Here is a 19,457-nt window from a genome sequence, read left to right as displayed (position 1 = left end):
GTGGGCGGAGCCTCTCTGCAAGCACACTGCATATTAATATTACACCATTATTAAAATTACCGAGTGGCAGAACCAATCTTTGTCGAACTTATTTGCTCACATTGAATGAGCTTGAATGTTCTTGTTTCCTTTAATTTAATTTAAAGGTGACATATTATGCCCCTTTTCACAAGATAAATCTATAGTTTCCCCAGAACGTGCCTGTGAAATTTCAGCTCAAAATACCAGATCATTTATTATAGCTTGTCAAATTTGCCCCTTTATGGTTATGAGCAAAAACACAGCTGTTTAGTGTTTGTCTCTTTAAATGCAAATGAGCTGCAGCTCCGCCTCCGTTCAGAAGAGGGCGGAGTCTTTACACGCACTGCAGATTATCCGGCAATAATAAAACAAGCCAATCTCACTCATCCAGAATCCCAGAATAACCAGTAGCGAGTGCAGCCTTACGGAGAGACTCAGGAAGAGTTTCACTTTTACACGTTTCTGAATGTTAGAGTTACATTGATCTCATCGACTTGCATGTACCGTCATGTTGAACTTCTACACACGTGTCCACAGTTCCTGAGGTGTTTATAAGACAGCGGTGACATGTTCTGGTCTGGAATAGTGTTCAGTGCTCGTCTGTGTTCAACGACAGAACAGTTTCAGGCTTTGCTGGATCTTCTGCCGTTGCGTTAGAACTGGTCACTGTTGTCGCTTGCGAAACCAAATGTCGTGCCGTGTGTGTAAACGTGCAGATTAAGCGCCGGTAATATTATAATAAGATCCTCTTCATACGTCAGAAGGAGAGAAATGTGATCGGCACTTACACATGGAGAAAGTCAGATTTTCATGATATGTCCACTTTAACATCTGAAGTGAATTATCCATTGTTGCTCTCAGTCTGGCTATAACTGTCACACAAAATAATATTCAAGATGCCTTTAACATTAAATATAGCACAATGTTGTTGTTTCAGCCGGCTGGTTAGGACAAAAACTCGGATTATCATGGAAAAGGCCTTTTATCGTGAGCCACTGTGTCATGTCTGGTTAGCACACGGTGTAAGGAAAATGGAAATGAATCGAAAAAATTAGACCATGTCTTCCAACTTTCCATAGGTGGTCTCAGTCTGAGACAGATTCACCAGCAGAAGAGTGTCACCGGCCCATCAGACTCCAGAGCCACGTCTGCCATGTCTAACATCAGGTCTCGTTTATAATGTTTTAAAGGTGCACTGTGTAATTTTTAGTGGCATCTAGTGGTGAGGTTGCGAATTGCAACCAACAGAAGTTATGCTGGCCGACAGGAAGTGATGTCGTCGTCTGAGACAGCAGAGAGGAGCCAGATAAACAAAGAAAATTTAAGACATTATGCTTACTTAATTATTCAGTAAAATGATATGTTATTATATTATTGTCACTTGTTCATCATTGTGTCAGTGTTTTATTCGCTGACTTTTGCTAGCTTCTTTGCATGAAGAACAACATTTGAAACGTGAATGTCCGTTTAGGGCCACCGTAAAAACATGGTGGCGCAAAATGGCTATAAGGGGAAATGTAGTGTGTGTACATAGAAATGGCAAATTCTAAGTTAACAAAAACATAACGGTTCATTATGTAAGGTCCTTGTACACCACTGAAAGCATTGCTATGTTATGATATTGCATTTCTGTCAACAGATGCTCCTAAATATTACACAATGCACCTTTAAGCTTGACATGTTCATTCTTCTCTGTTATTGTCACAATCAAGTGTTCCAGAGAACTGTGTAATAAATTGACTCTGGAATGCAGTGATTGGCCAATCAGACTCAAGAATTCCTGTCAAACAATCAGTGATACATTTAAAGAGTATTTGCATAAGTGTCACATGTTTTCTTCAGCGTAAGGTCTTGGAGGAGTGGAGGTGGACCTCATCGAGTGTTTGTTCCCCACTCTCCCCTGGACCTGAAGATCGGGCACAGGGTTCGAATCATGTTACCCTCGGGACGGATCAGCACCGGTACCTTACGCTACCTGGGCAACATGAGGAACTCTCCCGACTACCATCTCGGCGTAGAACTGGAGTCGGCGGATAACGGGCAGCATGACGGCTCCTGTGGAGGGCACTGCTACTTTGACTGGTATGAGACTGTTTCTGGCCTTCAAATGATGGGAAACTTGGTTTTATACTGATGAAAAGACTAGCTAATTCTGCGGTCATGCTGTAATTATCATAAGTGACATTCCATTCAAAGATGATCACGTCTTCGGAATTATGTGTTTCTATATGGCAACAATTCGGGAAATTCCGAGTTTGCAAGTTGTAATTACGAGTTCTACGAGGACTCAAATCTCATTATTACGGTAATTACAGCATGGTGACAGGAATATTTATAGATTATCATTTAAATATCATTAAATTATGTAAAGCACTTTGAATTCCCAAAAAACGCTATATGAATGTAATGAATTAATTCATATTAATTAATTAAATATTTAAAGTTTTAATGAGGACACTTAGAAATTAATAAACGAATTTGACCATATTGAAGATTTCTGATAAAATATTTACCTTTTAAACAGTGTTATTTTAGAATTATTAAAATACTTCATAATACTTTCATAATATTTAGATTTTTTTTGTATTTACCATTTCCATTTTAACTTTAAAGTTTTTTTTAGTAATTCTGTTATTTCTTTTTTGTCCTTTTTATTAGTTAAAATGTGTTTTATTTCAGTTTTAGTTTTAGTTATTTTAGTACATCGAGTTAAACTAAGTAAAAATGAGAAATGTTGCTTTGGCAACTAGATGAAATATTTGATTTTATTTCAGTAAACATTTATCTTATTTAAAGTTGCAAAAATTATTGTTTTTATGGCTTTATTTTCAGTCACTATAATAACTTTCTTTTAAAACCGTAGTTCTCAACTTTTTTCGGCCAAAATTCATTATTTATATCCCTCACCACTGCATCAAATTATATGTAAACTATGGTATTCGCTGAATATTAATGTTGATTATTTTTCTGTTTGTTATTATTATTATTATTATTATTATTATTATTATTATTATTATTATATCACTAAAAAAAGAATGTCACTGAATGCCAAAAAGCAAATTTAATTTGACTGGACAGATGGAATATCATTACATCATTAGTTTCACAGGGAGCAAAAAGGCCATGTGAATATTTATGACTGAACACCGAAACTGTTCGGTAGCTTATCACAAACTGCAGTCAATCAGCAAACAGAAAGTTCTCTTTTTATTATTCCAGAAAAAAAGCTGAAGGGATTGTTTAGTGATGTCAGTTCTGATATCATGTCTGGATGCCATTGTGAAAGCTAACAGAAACAAACACTGAATTAAAGACTGAGGTTTTACACCAGCCGAGTCACATCTAAAGCAAACAGAACCTGTTCTCATCAGTGACGCTGTCTAGCGCCCACAGTCAACAGATGTCTGGTATATTTCTGGTGTAATCCGTGTGATTGTGACAACAGTTTTGGAAAGTTCGGCTTTGATGAGTCCAGCCAGTGTTACAACTCCTCTCGCCGTGAGTCTTCGTGTAAACTCGAGCCACACGAACAGCTCTGTTCTCTGATAACCCTTGAGAAATACTGTCTAAAAGGGGTCGTCGGATGCAGAATTCACCTATATTAGCATTTTTCCTGTATTAGCATATTTCCCATATTAGCATATTTCCTGTATTAGCATATTTCTCGTATTAGCATATTTCCCATATTAGCATATTTCCTGTATTAGCATATTTCCCATATCAGCATATTTCCTGTATTAGCATATTTCTCGTATTAGCATATTTCCCATATTAGCATATTTCCTGTATTAAAATTTCCAGTATTCGAATATTTCCTGTATTAACATATATTAACAGTATTAGCATATTTCCCGTATTAACCTTTCCAGTATTAGAATATTTCTTGTATTAACATATTTCCAATATTAGCATATTTCCTGTATTAACACATTTCCCGTATTAGCATATTTCCAGAATTAACATATTTCCTGTATTAACACATTTCCCGTATTAGCATATTTCCTGTATTAACATATTTCCCATATTAGCATATTTCCTGTATTAGCATATTTCCTGTATTAGCATATTTCCCATATTAGCATATTTACGCCTTTAGCCATTTGTATACTGTCCGCCAAGGCATCACTTTATGTGTCTTGTGTCTACACGACCCACAGAAGGGGGGGGGGGGGGGGGGGGCAGTTGCTCATTATCATTTAAAGAGACATGCAGAAACGGGTCGCTGTGAACAGAGCTGTTTTTGAGGAGGTAAAAGGTGTTGTTTTACACAACCATTGAGGAATTCTAACCAAAGTATGTTACAAACATTACACGAAGACCCCTAAAGAATCACACCTACTTGTGTAAAATGGGCATCCGACGACCCCTTTAAAATTATGTCTTCATTGGGTAACGCTTCATTTTACTGTCCTGTTTCCCATGTACATACTATTTACTTATTATAGTAACTACAATAACTGGGTAATAACTAGGTACTAACCCTGAACATACCCCTAAACCCATGTACTTACCTTATATTACCCAGTACTTTCTAGATAAGTACACTGTAAGTACTGTACTGTAAAATGAAGCGTTTCCCTTCATTGCTGTTCTTTTCTTCTGATATTTCTTTTTCACTTCCTCTTTCTCTTCAGTGACCCAGGACATGGAGCATTTGTAGCATTCAGTAAATTGTTGATGGCTTGGGAGTAAATCAGGGACACTTGTGAAGAACTGCAGTCGCACAACAGTTTGCCGTACGGTTCCACTGCAGATATTTGGTGAGATGTTTTTGTAAGTTAGCACCATCCTGGATCCCTCGACACAAACTCAATAGGATCTCTCCATTGGCTTTTGGATTATTGACGAATATAAGCTCTGTGACTAACAAAAGTATGTGATACTCGTATGTTTTGTTCATCATGATAATCTTCATTAGTGACAACAAGCGCAAACACACTTGGCAGAAGTCAAAAGCTGAAAATGAACTACACCACGGTCACATGACTTCCATATCACCATCATTACACTTCAACAAGGTTTTCCCCGAAAGTTAGAGTTAGTGCGCGATTATAAACACAAAGAGGCTGTGAAAGTAAATACATTACAATACTTATTTATAAAGCACATTTAAAAACAACCAAGGCTGTACAGAACTGAATAAAACTTAGAACAATATAACTAAAACTATCAATAAAGGAACACACAACAATGTGACGACGCCGTCCGTAGTCCCAGTTAGACACTTGTTAGCAACCACCTTTTACAAGACAAGTCAAAGCTTCAAAATGTATGTCGAAAAATAAAACATTGCGTGTGTTCACCTTATGAACCGAAAAACCCATTGACCTCGGGACGATGGATCAGGAAGTGTTGAAATGTAAACTTGTTTGTGTGCTTTGGCTTACAGAAATATGTCAACCCTGCAGCATCTATTCACATGTGTGTAGTCTAACTAGTACAGTAACTTCTTACTGACAAACAACCTTATTGAACTTCTACTAGTGTCATCAAGTGAAATAGCAAAAAACTATGACCGTTTTACCGAACCTTCTCAAAAACAGTCCCAGCCCACGATTGTGCAGTTGGATGCACAGAATAAAGTTTTCGAAGTATCAGTCTATAAGTAACCTGTCTTTGCTCTTTTAGCTAGAATAGGAGACGACACACTTGCACAGCAAAATCTTTTGGTAAAGAATAGTACTTCAGATGTTTAATGGGTTACTCTGAGATCTGTCACTAGAATCTGCCAACCCGATCTCACGAGGGGGGATTTCTTACGAATTTATACGATACGAAAACGTGTGGAATTTATAAGAAAAATTAACCCTCTGGTGCTCTTCGTGTGTCAGTCAAAAATGACAAAAATGTTTTTTATTTAATATTTTGTATTGTTAGGGGATTTTATGGTACTAAATTATATTTACGCTGTATTTATATTCCATTTATTCACTTTTTGAGTATAGACCTGAAAAATAAATGTCCAACTTAAACTGTTGTATATCTTTAATGCTTTAGAGCAGTGGTTCCCAACCTTTTTTTGTCTGAGACCTCGTTTTTCCCAAGAAAATATTTTAGGGCCCCCTTCACATTTAATGATATTGTCGCTCTAATGATATTGCAGCAAGGATGACAAAATGTTTTGTTTTTAAACAAGCAGTTTGTTTATTACTATAACCAAATATGTTTATGCACAAATAATAGCGAATAATATTGAAAATACTATAACAAATATCAGTAGGCCGTTTGTAATTTAATAACGTAAGCCTAGGAGTAGCCTATTAATTGGCCCTATTTGAAATGCAATAACAAAAATATCAGTATTCACACTGGTGTGTAGGGGGAAAATAATTAATATAGGCTATTACAAAATGACTGGTGTCTGGGACCTCAATACTTGCATGTTATTTGTGAGGCATTATCAATCAGTGTGAGGATTGCGTCATTATGTCTAAGACAAGTCACTGGGTTACACCGCAGCGGTATGACCCGAACTAGTGTAAAATAGTCCCAATATAAACACGTTTGGAAAATGGATTCATGATGTACTCGCTCATTATATAAATTTAGTCAATTTTGAACACAAAAAGGTTACGGACTGCTGCTTTAATGCTCAGTGTTCAACACTTTTCAAAATATGACGCGACCCCCCCAAAGAGCTCGCTGACGCCCCCTGTTGGGAACCGAACAGACTGAAGTTTCAAAGATGCTTTTCAAAGACGACACTTTGCAGATTACTGCGGAACTGAAAAAAGTTTTAAAAAGTGAACTTAAAAAAAGTAACAGAATTGTATTTGTATTTTTATGAAAAATGCGCAAAAATACTATTTCCAATTTTTATATGACATATATACATTTCAAAATCATGTGGTACTCTAAAACTGCAAGAGAATCAAAGCCATAAATTGGCCAAATTTGAGGTTGATATCACAAAAAATATGCTTTCAGTGAGAGTGTGTTCGACTGCAGTACCAAACGCTTCCACTAGATGAAATTCGTCTCCCATTCATTTTCAACGCACTCATTTTTGACCACGATTAGAACAAGTGTGACTATTTTTTCAGGACCACTGAACCTTTTCGAATCATGTACATGATTTATTTTTTTGTGTTCACTTAGCAATTTCCAAAACCTTTGCTAAGTTTCCCACCATTCCGACGAAGTAAAAAATTCTAAACAAGAAAACGTAAAAAGTTCAGCACATTCTCAACAGTAGCTTTAGAGAATGATCAAATCAGACAAAATATTTACATACAAGGAGCAGACATGTGTAGAAGTGTGATTAATGATGAACGATGAGCAAATTCTGTGGAAGTATGCAGCCATGCGTTTCAGACAGGTCTACTTATTGCCAATATCCGCTAATGCAAATCAAAGAAACACCCTATTGAACCGGGGCGAAGTGGACTTTTAAACAGCCAAATGAGGCAAATATCAGAAACCTCTCATTTGCATTCTACTATTTCAGGTTTAGGTTCAAAATACCCTGTATTTACTGTACATCACAAGAGGCCTGCGATCTGCAGGATGAAGAAGTTATCTAAAGATTTCCCTGTATGTCGAATTATGTGTTCTGATGTTTCATTATTGTGGACCTTCATGGAAACTATGAGGATGTTAAAAGGTTTAATTTGGTATTTTACCCTAGATAAACTATAATGCTCAAGTTATCAAATGTTTGCTAAAGATGCAATAATGTGACACATGTATTTGCTTTAGCTTTGCCTTTTTTGGTTATAATTTTAGTCACCTAACTTCCTCTTACTAAGAAAGGAAGAAACATTCCTATGGATTGAGATAAAGTAATAAACAATGATCACATGGTTTACAAGGAGCTGTTTTGCATATTCATAATGCACTTTTTGTTGCTGGTTAACTTCCTTCTTCCTTGTAGAGGCCGATAAGTATATAGTCAGAAAGAGAGGGAAGGAAGGAGACCAAAAGCCAAATTTGACACTGAATGAAATACACATGGATTCACTATTCAAATCAAACATTGTCTTGCTCCACATCATTTTTGTATATATATTTACATGTGAAAATGTCATTATACATAAGCTGCTAATACCTATTTGTATATAGCCTACTTGCATATTTAACATTTTTATTTGTAAGATTGCATGATTATATAAAAGCTCAAGTTATAGTGAAACCAAAAAAAAGTGAACACGTGAACAACATTATATTGACTATTATTACTAAACTATTTACGGCACCAATGGTTGAATGCAGAGGACTTCTGAAACGAGGAGGCAAAGTCCACTCTATTTCTGTCTTTCTTTCATTTTTTTAGACTAATAAAATTACTGTGATTTTCACCAACCTATTTTGAAAAAAATCCTGGATGGAAAAACGACAAGATGCGCATAAAGTCTAAAAATGTAAGCACTCAATTAAGACGGACATTTTTTATCAAGTAAGAAGACATGTTTGAAACACATTTACAGAATAAACCCTCGTCCCATGTGACTTTCCGTCAGCGCCAGCTGTGATTGGATAACTGGACTAACCAGCGGACCAATGGCATCACAGCATCTCAAACGTTGGTTTGCGGTTTCTGAAACGCCAGAGTCAAAGTGTGTGATCAGAATGATTTGGTTTAATTCGTGCAGAAGCGTGTGTGTTCACAAACACCAGCATCCGAACGCTAGAGAACATAACAGCGTTTATTGTGTTTCGTCTGACGCTCGAGACTCACTCGTTAATGATGGAGGGGAAAAGAGCCACATTGCAACAACTTCTATTTACTGTATATTATATATAAATGGATATAGAATTTTAATTTGAAAAAAAAGAAAAAGAAAATAAAAAGAATTTATCATTTTATTTTATTGAATGTTTTACAGATATTTTGCACCAATTTCCTAGGAAGTGATGATTTTGTTCTCTTGAACACATGGGATGGAAACGCTGCTTTTTTCACAAACGTTTTTACGTGATATTCTAATTTTGCGCATAAGTTAAATTCATAATTTTGGATGGGTGATTTTCTCACACATTTTTTATTTTGTTACTCCTTTCTCTATTTTTTATTATTGGTCAGTGTAATTATTGTTCATTCCACCTTTAAGTATAGCATTTTAATTTGTGAGATCAATGAGATGTGCAAAAAAAAAAAAAAGCCAGATACACATTTATCATTTTATTTTAATGAATGTTAAAGGGACAAGGAGCAGGAAATACATCTTTATTCATTGCATTTGCCAATGCAACTCTGAGAACTTAATTCCTGTTCACATTAATGATTATAAGGCACTGGCAGGTAATACACATGTTGCTACTTGGACACAAGCTGTTACAGCTGAGTATGATATTTTTAGAACTGAAACAAACAGAATGACAACAACATAATGCACACAAGCTCATGTTAATGGAACATCTTTGCAAACAGATGCTAAAATTAGACTGTCTCCTCTGACGAGAAAACATGAAACTGGACGAACTCATGCTCACTGACAGTTAAAATAGATACTAGCTAATCAAAGACACAAGTGTGATACAAATTACACAAATAACTATATGCTAGTTTGAAAATAGTGGATAAAACATCAGTGTAATAATTTTAATAATAATGATGTCATCATTATGTTGAATTGACACATCTAAAGCCAAATTTTTTCCTAATATATTTTTAAGTCATATTTTTGACATGCATTAAAACGTAAATCATGACTACTTAGTGCAAAGAATTCACTATTCTCTTGTTTGAGAGGAGACATTTGAACATTGAGATGAATAAAGTAAATTTTCATATATACTGTCATAGCTGGAAATATGTGAGATGTCCTTTGTACATTCAAATAGTCAAAATCCACAAGCTCAACATTAGATAATTGAACGAGATTTATAAGAAACATGTAACATTAAAGCACAATGAAATATGATGTCCAGTACTGTGGAAAGATTCAGAAAATGCAATGTGTAAGAGTTAAATTGTAGTGCTTGACATGAGTACTATTCTAAAAACGTATTGGGGGATCCCCATCCCTAACAACTGAAACACAGAAGTACAATAAAAAGTCTGCAGGAGACAAGGAATCTCTGTGGTGGAGTAGAATTGAATAACCAATCAGCTGCAGACTTTAGAACAAAATTCCTCTGAAAACAGGGCTGGCCCTTAATGACTGTAATTACATACAATTACATTTACAGAATGCTCAAATTACATTTCAGCTTCTGTCCAAACCAAATGTGCAGCCTTTGAGACAAGGTACAGTTTGCTACACGTTAGGAGCAACAATTGATGCAATGTGCATCAACCTCTTTAAAAACAACTAGACGCTCATTTGACTTTGTAGTCATACGTAGTTACCACATGTACTATGTGATAAGTCATTTAGGTTTCTGAGACTTTAAAAAGCCCCAGTCTGGAACCTCCAAAAAACAGAAAAGATGAAAACACCAGAACTACACTGTCAGAAAAAAGGGGAAAAACTGTACCTTCAGGGGTACAACAGCTTGTTATTGGGTGAAAAGATAGTACCTTATCTACCCACAAAAGGTGCATATAAGTATGTTAGGGTAGCAACATGTACCCTTAAAGTAACACAATTGACATTTTAGAGGCAACACAGTACACAGATGTCCCTTTAAGGCAGAGGTCTTCAACCCTTCTCCTGGGGACCCGGTCTCCTGCAGAGTTTAGTTCCAACCCTAATCAAACACGCCTGAAACAACCAATCAAGTTTTTCAGGATCACTTGAAAATACACAGGCAGGTGTTCTGAAGCAGGTTGGAAATAAGTCTTGAAGCCCCCAGGTGCAAGGTTAAAGACATGTGAAGGCCAAGTACGGTAACTCGTACCATGAGTTTGCACTCTGCAAACCATAGACACACACACCCGGAGCAGTGGGCAGCCTTTTTTGCTGTGGCGCCCGGAAAGCGATTTGGGGTTACTGCCTTACTCAAGGGTACCAGAGTAATTTCCTTCAAGTATTGAGAATCAAACCCACAACCTTTGGGTTACCAGTTTGACTCTTTAACCATTAGGCCACGACTGCCCCCTAAGCCTCTGCTTTTAGGGTATTGCCCCAGAGACAAGCTGTTGTACCCATAAAGATCAAAGTTTTGGGCATTTTTTAATAGTAAGTAAGACCTACTTATGGGCAGGGTGTTCTTTATTTTTACCATTTTGCCTTTAATGATATAGGATAGTATAGAACAGGGGTGTTCAATCTTGCTCATGAAGGACCACTGAGCTAGGGGTAACATGGTACACAGTTTTCCCCTTTTAAGGCAGAGGTCTCAAACCCTACTCCTGGGGACCCGCTGTCCTGTAGAGTTTAGCTACAACTCCATTTAAACAGACCTGAACCAGCTAATCATGGTCTTACTGGGCATTCTAGAAACTTTTAGGTAGGCGTGTTGTGGCAATTTGGAGCTAAACTCTGCAGGACAGTGGGCCTCCAGGACCGAGTTTGGACACCCCTGGTACAGAAAACTGACAGCAAGTGGTAGAGAAAGGGGGACAGGATCGGGAAAAGTGAAAGACATTCTAGACTCAAACTTGGGTTGCCGAAGATCTACATGTCGGAACACTTCCCATGAAGTTATCAGCTCTGACATTATTGTTTCTTTAGAGAGTCTATTCATGCATTGCCTTTTTCCTGGTCCCAAAGTTTCAAAGACATCAGAAGAAGTATCCCCTGGACTTGAGTTTGAGAATCTCTGCAGCCAGCTGTTCTGCGTCTTTCAGCTTTGGGAACATTTCCATAACTTTGTTTATGTGATGTGGGTTAAAAATGGCATGAAGCTTCTTCCTGACCTCCTCTCTTTCTTCCTGGAAAGCGCTGGACTGTGGCTTGGCTGAGTGCTGCTGGTTTCCGTAGCCATCAGGAGACCTGTGCGAGCTAGGGCAGGGTAAAGGTTCGGGTAAACTGCTCGCCTGTTGCAAGTAGAGAGGGTAAGACCAGCCCCCAAAAGCAGGAAGACTGTAACTCTGGACAGGGTTGGGAAGAGGTAGGGAGCTGTAGGCACTATAGTTGGGATGAAAGTTGGAGTAAGGGCTCATGTTGTCGTAGTAGCGCTGGCCGTCTGCAGGTGTGGACAACTGCGGATGACTCGATCTCATCCTATGTAAGTCGTCAATGCTCTGGGATGGCTCTGAAAACGGGCTTTCATAAGATCCAAGCCCAGAGTCGGAACTGAAAATGGACGAAGGGTTTGTTGGGAAAGGTGCTTGCAGACTGGTTCTGTCAACCAGAGGATTGACCTGTCCCACTGGGGCTCTATTTAAAGGCTTTTTCATGGACAAAATATCATCCCAGTAATTGAGCATGACATCCCTGCTGTCAGAGCGCTCGGGCTCCAATTTCAGTTTCTGTTCAAGTTCTTGCTCCAAGGAGGCAGAGCTGGACCCAGACCCGGGGTCATTTCTTTGGTACATGCCTCTCCCAGTCATTCTGCTGTTCTCTTTAGATCCAGACAGTCTGGCATTCTCTCGAAGCTCGTCGGCTAGAGAGCGCTGTGACTGGTTAGTGCGCTCTGGGTGGTAGAACTTACACTTGATCCCATATGTGCACTTTTTTCCTGAAGAGTAAAAAGACAAAAGAGTTGTAAGGTCTATTTCAGGGTTATTCAAATCCAACCCTTGATCAATTGACAGCCCTAGTATTTCACCTAACCCTATCAGAGGTCTTCAGTCCAGCTCCCGGGGGCCCAACGCCAGGTAGAGTTTAGCTCCAATCCTAATCAAAGACACCCGAGCAAGCTAATCAGGGTCTTCACAGCTACTAGAAAATTACAGGTAGGCGAGTTTGATCAGGATTTTAGCTAAACTCTGCAGAGCAGTGATTTGAGGAACCCTGGTTCTTCCATTCATTCACTTCAAATGTTGACATAAGCCGTGTTTCCAACGCAGGAACTTTCCCCAGGAACTAGGGACTTTGAGCTGGTTCTCGTTGCTTTTACACCACAGTAAGCAGGGTCTAAATTAAGTTTTGAGGAAAATTTTCCCCCCTTTTCCCCAAGGTAGTACTTTTTCAAAGTTCAGGAACTTTAAGGGGTGGGACTTGGGCGCTGAACATGCTGATTGGTAAGTTCATGCCGCATTTTGGTTGGTTGACTCCAAGCAGCATTTTGTTTCAACCACCATTTTTTTTAAATCTGTTGCGCAGCGTGCAGTAACAGCTGTTTGCTATTCGAATTAACAATGGAGTTTAAAAAATACGACCGATGACGAGGTTCAGGCTTTATTAAGCTTAAATTCAGAGGATGAAATCCAGCGGGAGCTGTAAAGTAGCACGCAGTTCTATGTCACCGGACTAATTTGCCTAATCTTCACAGTACTTTTGACCGCGTGGGAAAGCAGACAGCAACAGGTCTGGGGGAAAAAAGTTCCTGGGACAAATTGTTCCGGAAACGCAGGTATAGAGGCCAGAGGTCTTCAATCTTGCTCCTGGAGATAGACTGTGCAGCAGAGTTCAATTCCAACCTGCTCCAACACACCTCCCTGTGGTTTTGAAGCAATACGGAAGACTTTGATTCAGATGTGTTTGATTAAAGTTGGAGCTAAAAACAGCAGGACAGTAGGTCTCCAGGAGCTGGACTGAAGACCTCTGATATAGGGTTAGGTCAAATACTAGGGCAGCCAATTGTTTAAAAATGTAGTGACTTAATGAATTACATACAATGCAGATATTTTAAGGGCACCAATTATGCTTTTTTTGTTTTAGCTTTCCTTTCCTGAAGTATAGCTGTTTGTGCATGTAAATAATCTGTAAATTTACAAAGCACAAAGTCCACACTAAAGGAGGTTAATCTATCCAGGAAAAAACAAGTGCCTGAAATGCCTTGTTTGTTATCATGCCATTATTTCTACGACTTTGCTACATTATCATGTTACAAATTTGCACAATTTCCACCTACTAGCTGCTTCGGCCCACCCTCAATAAACTATTGGGTGAGTGATTTCCCAATGTCGAGGAGCAAAAACATTGGCCAGCTGGCCAATCAGAGCAGACTGGGCTTTTCAGAAAGGTGGATAATATTAAAGATTACAATCAACAACATAGCCCTGATGTAAATTCTTAAATTTAGTTGCTATTTATTTTTAGATACAATAATCAACACTAAAAAAAATAAAAAAATACTGTAAATTGCACATAAGGCAGGTTTTGCATTAACTTCTAAATCAAATTATAAAGTTAATTTTCTACTCCGATTCATTTTAGAAATATAATCATTTACATAGTGGCTGTCTTGATTATTTAATGCATGTATACATAGATTTGTCATGAAAACAAGTTAAGTAAATATAACAATTAGGCTAATATAGTGCATATACGAAATGCTTCACTCTAGAGCAGGGGTTTTCAAACTTTTTGTGTGTGTGGACCACTATTTGTCCTTCCTGAATTAATCCGCACCTCTAAATAGGCTTACTAACATTAAAACTATAACTGGTCATCACATCAGTACAACAGCTTGTTAAAAGAAAGTTTACTGCACACAACGGCTGCCACATATTTAATTTATTTACTCAAGCGCCCGAGGGCATAATCAGGTTCATTTCAGGGATGCAAACATGTATGGTCAAAAAAGAGAGAGCTAATCGAAGCCCTCGCCCCGCGGCAAATATCCAGATACTTACATTGCCGCCAACCCCTGCCACCCCTATAGGCACATATAGTAAAATGAAATTCAAATAAAGTTTTAACAAAAAAGGTTTTATAAAAAGATAAACCTCACATATTTCAGCCTTTAAATAATTTTTCACAAAAAAAGGTTTTATAAAAAGATAAAACTCACATATTTCAGCCTTTAAATCATTTTTATAAAAAGAATGAGTCAAAAAAAGATAAATTACTTGACATTTACATCTATGCACATTAGCTTATCTTTTATTATTAGCTAATAGTAAAATTCGGTCTGATTTTCCCGTGCCGTCTGTCGTTGCTATGCGCGCTCTCCACAACTTAGTTGTGCTTAGTAGCTAATAATAGATTTCCACCACCGAAAAACGCTTGCTGTAGCTCTGCTACAAGATTTATTTACGGAGAAGAGAAAAACACACGTAGTGTTTGGGTGCACGTGCATTCTTACATTCTTCATTGACTGAGCTTTCAATGTTTACGGAAAGGATTAAGCTGATTTGTTTGTTCTTGTCACATGAACTGCGGTGCGTTTGCGGCATTATGAATAGTTGAGGTGTTTTCATCTCGCTGCGCCTAAAAAAATGAGTGCGTCACTTCAATTATGAGCGCACTTGCCGTGCGCCTACATGAAATAATGAACTTGAAAGCGCAAAAGACACGATATATGAACGGCCCCTTGACGAGCTACCTCCAATCGAGCGACGTGTTGGAGACCCCAGTAAAAGATACGCAGCAAGAAGAAACACTAGCGTTTCACGCTTGCGCGCATACTGCTGCTTTGGCGTGCAGTGTTCTGATTTGCTTATTTCCTATTTACTTGTTTCGTGGAGGCAATCCAGAATTACTGTTGGTGAAATTATAATCAGACAAATATTTTATATAATGACAAGATATTTGCCTCTGCCGCTTTCCTCTTCAGAGAACCTGTTGCTATCCACCGATCCATGTTGTGGTTCTAACGGCACTGAACTTGAACGTCACGGCCGAGCACCACTAGCCTATTTTAGTAATCACACAATAACCTGACAATTTAATTTAAATTTTATATCAATATAGGCCCATATTCTTGTTACTTTTTATTTTTTTTATGGGGATTCCTGGTAAAATGAAGGTAAAAAATATTATTTTATATTTTATTTTGCCTTTCCACGGACCACCTGCAGTACCCTCACGGACCACTAGTGGTCCGCGGACCACAGTTTGGGAACCACTGCTCTAGAGTTCATTTCTCTAGTGAACTAACCTGCTGTCGACACTGAATGCCTGAGGTAAATGTAATGCTACGTGATATATCAATAAAACAGCTTGAGAATAATATCTTTCTGCAGTAGAAACACTGGTTGAGAGATGTAAACATATCGATCGATCGAATCTTCTTCTTCTGTGCTTTTTACTGTTAGCAAACAGTGTTGCATTACCGCGCACGCCCCCTTCTGGATTGGTGTGTGGATCGCCTGTGACTGGCTGTATTCGTTGTGCGATCGCATGGACCGAACTGTGACGTCCTGTACTGTTCGGGACGAATACATGTACCCCTACACCCCGGTATAAGAAAAGCTCCCGACTGGAAAAATTGAATACTATCACTGAATACTATAGACTTTGAACAGTTGTTTTAGAAGTCAATATATTGTTTTTGTTTTGTTTCCATATCATTGAACAGATTTCACCTTCAAGATTATCACTGGTCTACAGAGTGTTACATTCGGCTTCAATGTCTGTGGTGGCAGGAAAATCCCTTATTATGAAACATATGTGATGAGTCATTGGGCAATGCATGATCGATGACATCCATTTATTATTGGGCTATATGTTTAGAATTAATTGCACACAACTGACACATTAACTTGACAGCCCAATAACCATATTTCAGTCAGTGGTTTGTGGTTAAAAATTGAATAACAGGATTCTTAGTGATAAATATTTACCATATGGACAGAGTTGGCGCTTGTGGTCAAGCAACAATGTTTTTTTCCGAAGAAAGTTATCCAAGTTGGGTCCGTGACGGCCGAGTGGGTCATCAGGTGGCATGAACCTGTGCAAGATGGAGTTAAGATGGTTAGACTAATGGATAGGAATGAGATCACATATCACCAAAAGCATTAGAAGAAATATTGATGTAATAACATACTTGTCATTTACGAAGGAGTACATAAGCAATCTCTCCTCAATGCAACGCTTCCACTCCGGACGTTCACTTTGCAGGTCACGATACGTGTCGTTAGACACTATAATGCCATCCAGGTCATGAGCTAACTTGATAATAAAGCGATCGTCATAGCAGACCACACGCTTTCCTCCAATCCTTCGTGAAGGTGTAAACACGAGAAACTTCTTCCTTTCCAGCTCTTCCAAAATATGCTGATCTGGAAATAAAGAAATAAAGAAATTTCAATGTCTTTGTGGACAAATTTTAGGAATGGTAACTGTATTTCTCATTGCCATGTAGGGTTGGGTATTGTTTGAATTTTAACGATTACGCTTATCAATTCCAATTCTTATCGTTTGCTAATTTGGATTACAATATGAAAAAAAAAAAAAAACTCAGATATCATTGACATTTAGTCTTATTGCAAAACATTTAATAGAAGCTGAATATCATGAACAAAAATCTACAGGCTAAAGAACACTAACGCAAGGAACGTTTGCCTGTGGTTTAAAAATACCTTAAACTAATAAACTAAAAAAACTAGCCTAACTAATATACATTTCAAGCATTATTAAAGACAAGTAAACACTCTTTCAACAAATAAATACAACTGAACAAAGATATGATTAAAATAAACAGTGTTTTAAGATTTTCAAGTATTGAGGTAGAAACTTTAATCTGTACAATAACACTGCACTTTATAAGTAAAATATACATTAAAAATAGTTAATTTTATTCAGTCAAGAATGAGTGCATTTTCTCTTTGTCTTTTATTGTTTGATTAGTGTTATTATAGAGACGGCAGCAGGAATATTAGGCTGCTGTCACTTTAATAGTTGCCCAATATAGTACCACACGCCTGCAGCACAGTCGTCCGCGCTTGAAAAGTCATATTGAAATGCTCAAAGGAATCGAAGATTTAATTTTAAAACAAGTACCCGATTCCTGACCTCAAGTGTAGATTTCTGATTTCCAACCCTATTGCCATGGTACATTACTTACCAATTGCTGACAGAATGATCACACCATAACACCCATCAAATCGAAAGCATCTCAAACACTTAAACACAGTTAAATATCTTTAGTTTTTGTGTTTTTTTTTAAGACTCTGTGTCACGATCTTGAGACATAAATGCTCAACACTAATGATTCTCTACATTACAGATACAAAACAAATGTTTATTTCCCTACATTCACATTTAATATCCACCACAAGTGACCATATCAAATGCTATTTTGGGGAAGTTATAAACCATAAGATCCCATATAACCCAGGCTATCAGTTGTGAAACAGGATCGAGGCACGCAGCACTAAACTGGATTAAAGATTCACAGTCAAACTGTGGGTAATAGGGAAAGCTCTTCAACTTCCTGGTGGGGAATTCCCAAATGAAACCTGCAGGAAACTTAACTCTTCCTTATTATTCCAGTTTGTTATTACTGTTCTCCTGCCCGAATTGACTTGAGGAATCTGAGCAGGGGCGTTCACAACAGAAGAGAGATAGTACAGACACATAAACAAGTAGATTATCATCAACTACAACAACACCTCAGGACTGTTAAACTAAACATGAATGTTTCTAAAGGTCATAATGTTGAACTAGAACCAAGATTTACACAGGGAAAGTTTTCCAACAAACCAATGAACAGAACATTTTTAAATTTGTACAAAATTCTGCAATAGTTGAAAATACAACCAGCTGAGATGTTAATTTTTGTGATGTAAAAGCTTAACAGCAAACTTTAATGTAGTAAATTAATGTGTAACAGTGTCAAAAGCTTCAGCTTTTTAAACAGCACTTCACAACATGTAAAATAAGGACTATACGCAGGGATTAGCCTTTATTATTATTTACATGAACTGCCTGAACAAACTAATACATTTTGTTTGATTATTGCTTTAGTTCACTTCTGTATTTTTCTTCTTACTTTTTCAGAAAAATGTATGATTACTCCAGTCTTCAGTGCCACATGATCCTTCAGAAATCAGTATAATATGATGATTTGATGCTCAAGAATTATTGAGCATCAATGATTAGATTATTATAAATGTTGAAAAGAGTCATATTTTTGTGTAAACTGATGAATAGAAAGATTATTTGTAATATAAATCTTTTGTTACATTATAAATGTCTTGGTTATCACTTTTGATCTATTCATAAAGGACGCACTGGATTGAAGTGATGAATTTTTTTCGAAATAAACTCCGCTGACCCCAAACATTTAGTCTGCAGTTAGATGGACTGGTTTCTCGGAAAAGCGAAAACACCCGTGATGACTCATTTTTACCAAACGTGCTGAGGGAGTGTCTGTACCTGAAATAGGTACATCAGGCCTGGGCTGCTCTTTTCTCCAGGAAGGCACAAACACAGTGATATTTCTGTGTCCTCGGTCAAGGAAGTAGTTCACTGCCAGCTCAATCCCTCGGCATGAAAACACTTCCTTGTTCCCATGACTGAAAGAGAACAAGAGAGAGAGATAGAGAGATTTTATAACACTTATTAAATCATTTAAAAACATTAAAAAATAAATTCACCACCTCTAACAAAGCACAACATTTCTTTCTAACTCCATACATGTTTAAAATCCTCTATATTCAACAAGTTGGCTTTTTTTCCTTTCAAAAACTTGAAAAAAATAAAATAAAAAAATATTTTTTTTTGTCAGAGAAGAGAGAGAGAGAAAAATATATACATAATTTTTTTTTCAAGACA

General features: G+C 37.4%; 2 protein-coding genes across 2 annotated transcripts in view; one reads left to right on the top strand and one right to left on the bottom strand.

The window, feature by feature from the left end:
* The first annotated feature begins 1,141 nt into the window (after window positions 1-1,141).
* LOC143705010 (tubulin-folding cofactor B) lies at window positions 1,142-5,096 on the top strand. The gene is made up of 3 exons (XM_077197458.1): window positions 1,142-1,188; window positions 1,864-2,103; window positions 4,656-5,096. The coding sequence occupies exons 1-3, from the start codon at window positions 1,175-1,177 to the stop codon at window positions 4,711-4,713; spliced, it is 312 nt and encodes a 103-aa protein (XP_077053573.1). The 5' UTR covers window positions 1,142-1,174; the 3' UTR covers window positions 4,714-5,096.
* Window positions 5,097-9,129: 4,033 nt separating this feature from the next.
* Window positions 9,130-19,457, bottom strand: part of zc3h12aa (zinc finger CCCH-type containing 12Aa) — a 14,189-nt gene continuing 3,861 nt past the window's right edge. Inside the window, exons 3-6 of the mRNA XM_077197457.1 lie at window positions 19,059-19,198; window positions 16,726-16,960; window positions 16,523-16,629; window positions 9,130-12,528 (exon numbers count right to left, since the gene is read on the bottom strand). Of these exons, the coding sequence (XP_077053572.1) occupies window positions 11,630-12,528; window positions 16,523-16,629; window positions 16,726-16,960; window positions 19,059-19,198 (1,381 nt within the window). The 3' untranslated portion in view covers window positions 9,130-11,629. The remainder of the gene's footprint in view (window positions 12,529-16,522; window positions 16,630-16,725; window positions 16,961-19,058; window positions 19,199-19,457) is intronic.

The sequence above is a fragment of the Siphateles boraxobius genome, unplaced genomic scaffold (assembly GCF_051911475.1).
Source record: "Siphateles boraxobius isolate OS27281-9 unplaced genomic scaffold, OSU_SipBor_1 110, whole genome shotgun sequence".
NCBI classification, from domain to species: domain Eukaryota; kingdom Metazoa; phylum Chordata; class Actinopteri; order Cypriniformes; family Leuciscidae; genus Siphateles; species Siphateles boraxobius.
Note: the sequence above shows the minus strand (reverse complement) of the source record. Positions and strands in the feature narration are given on the sequence as shown.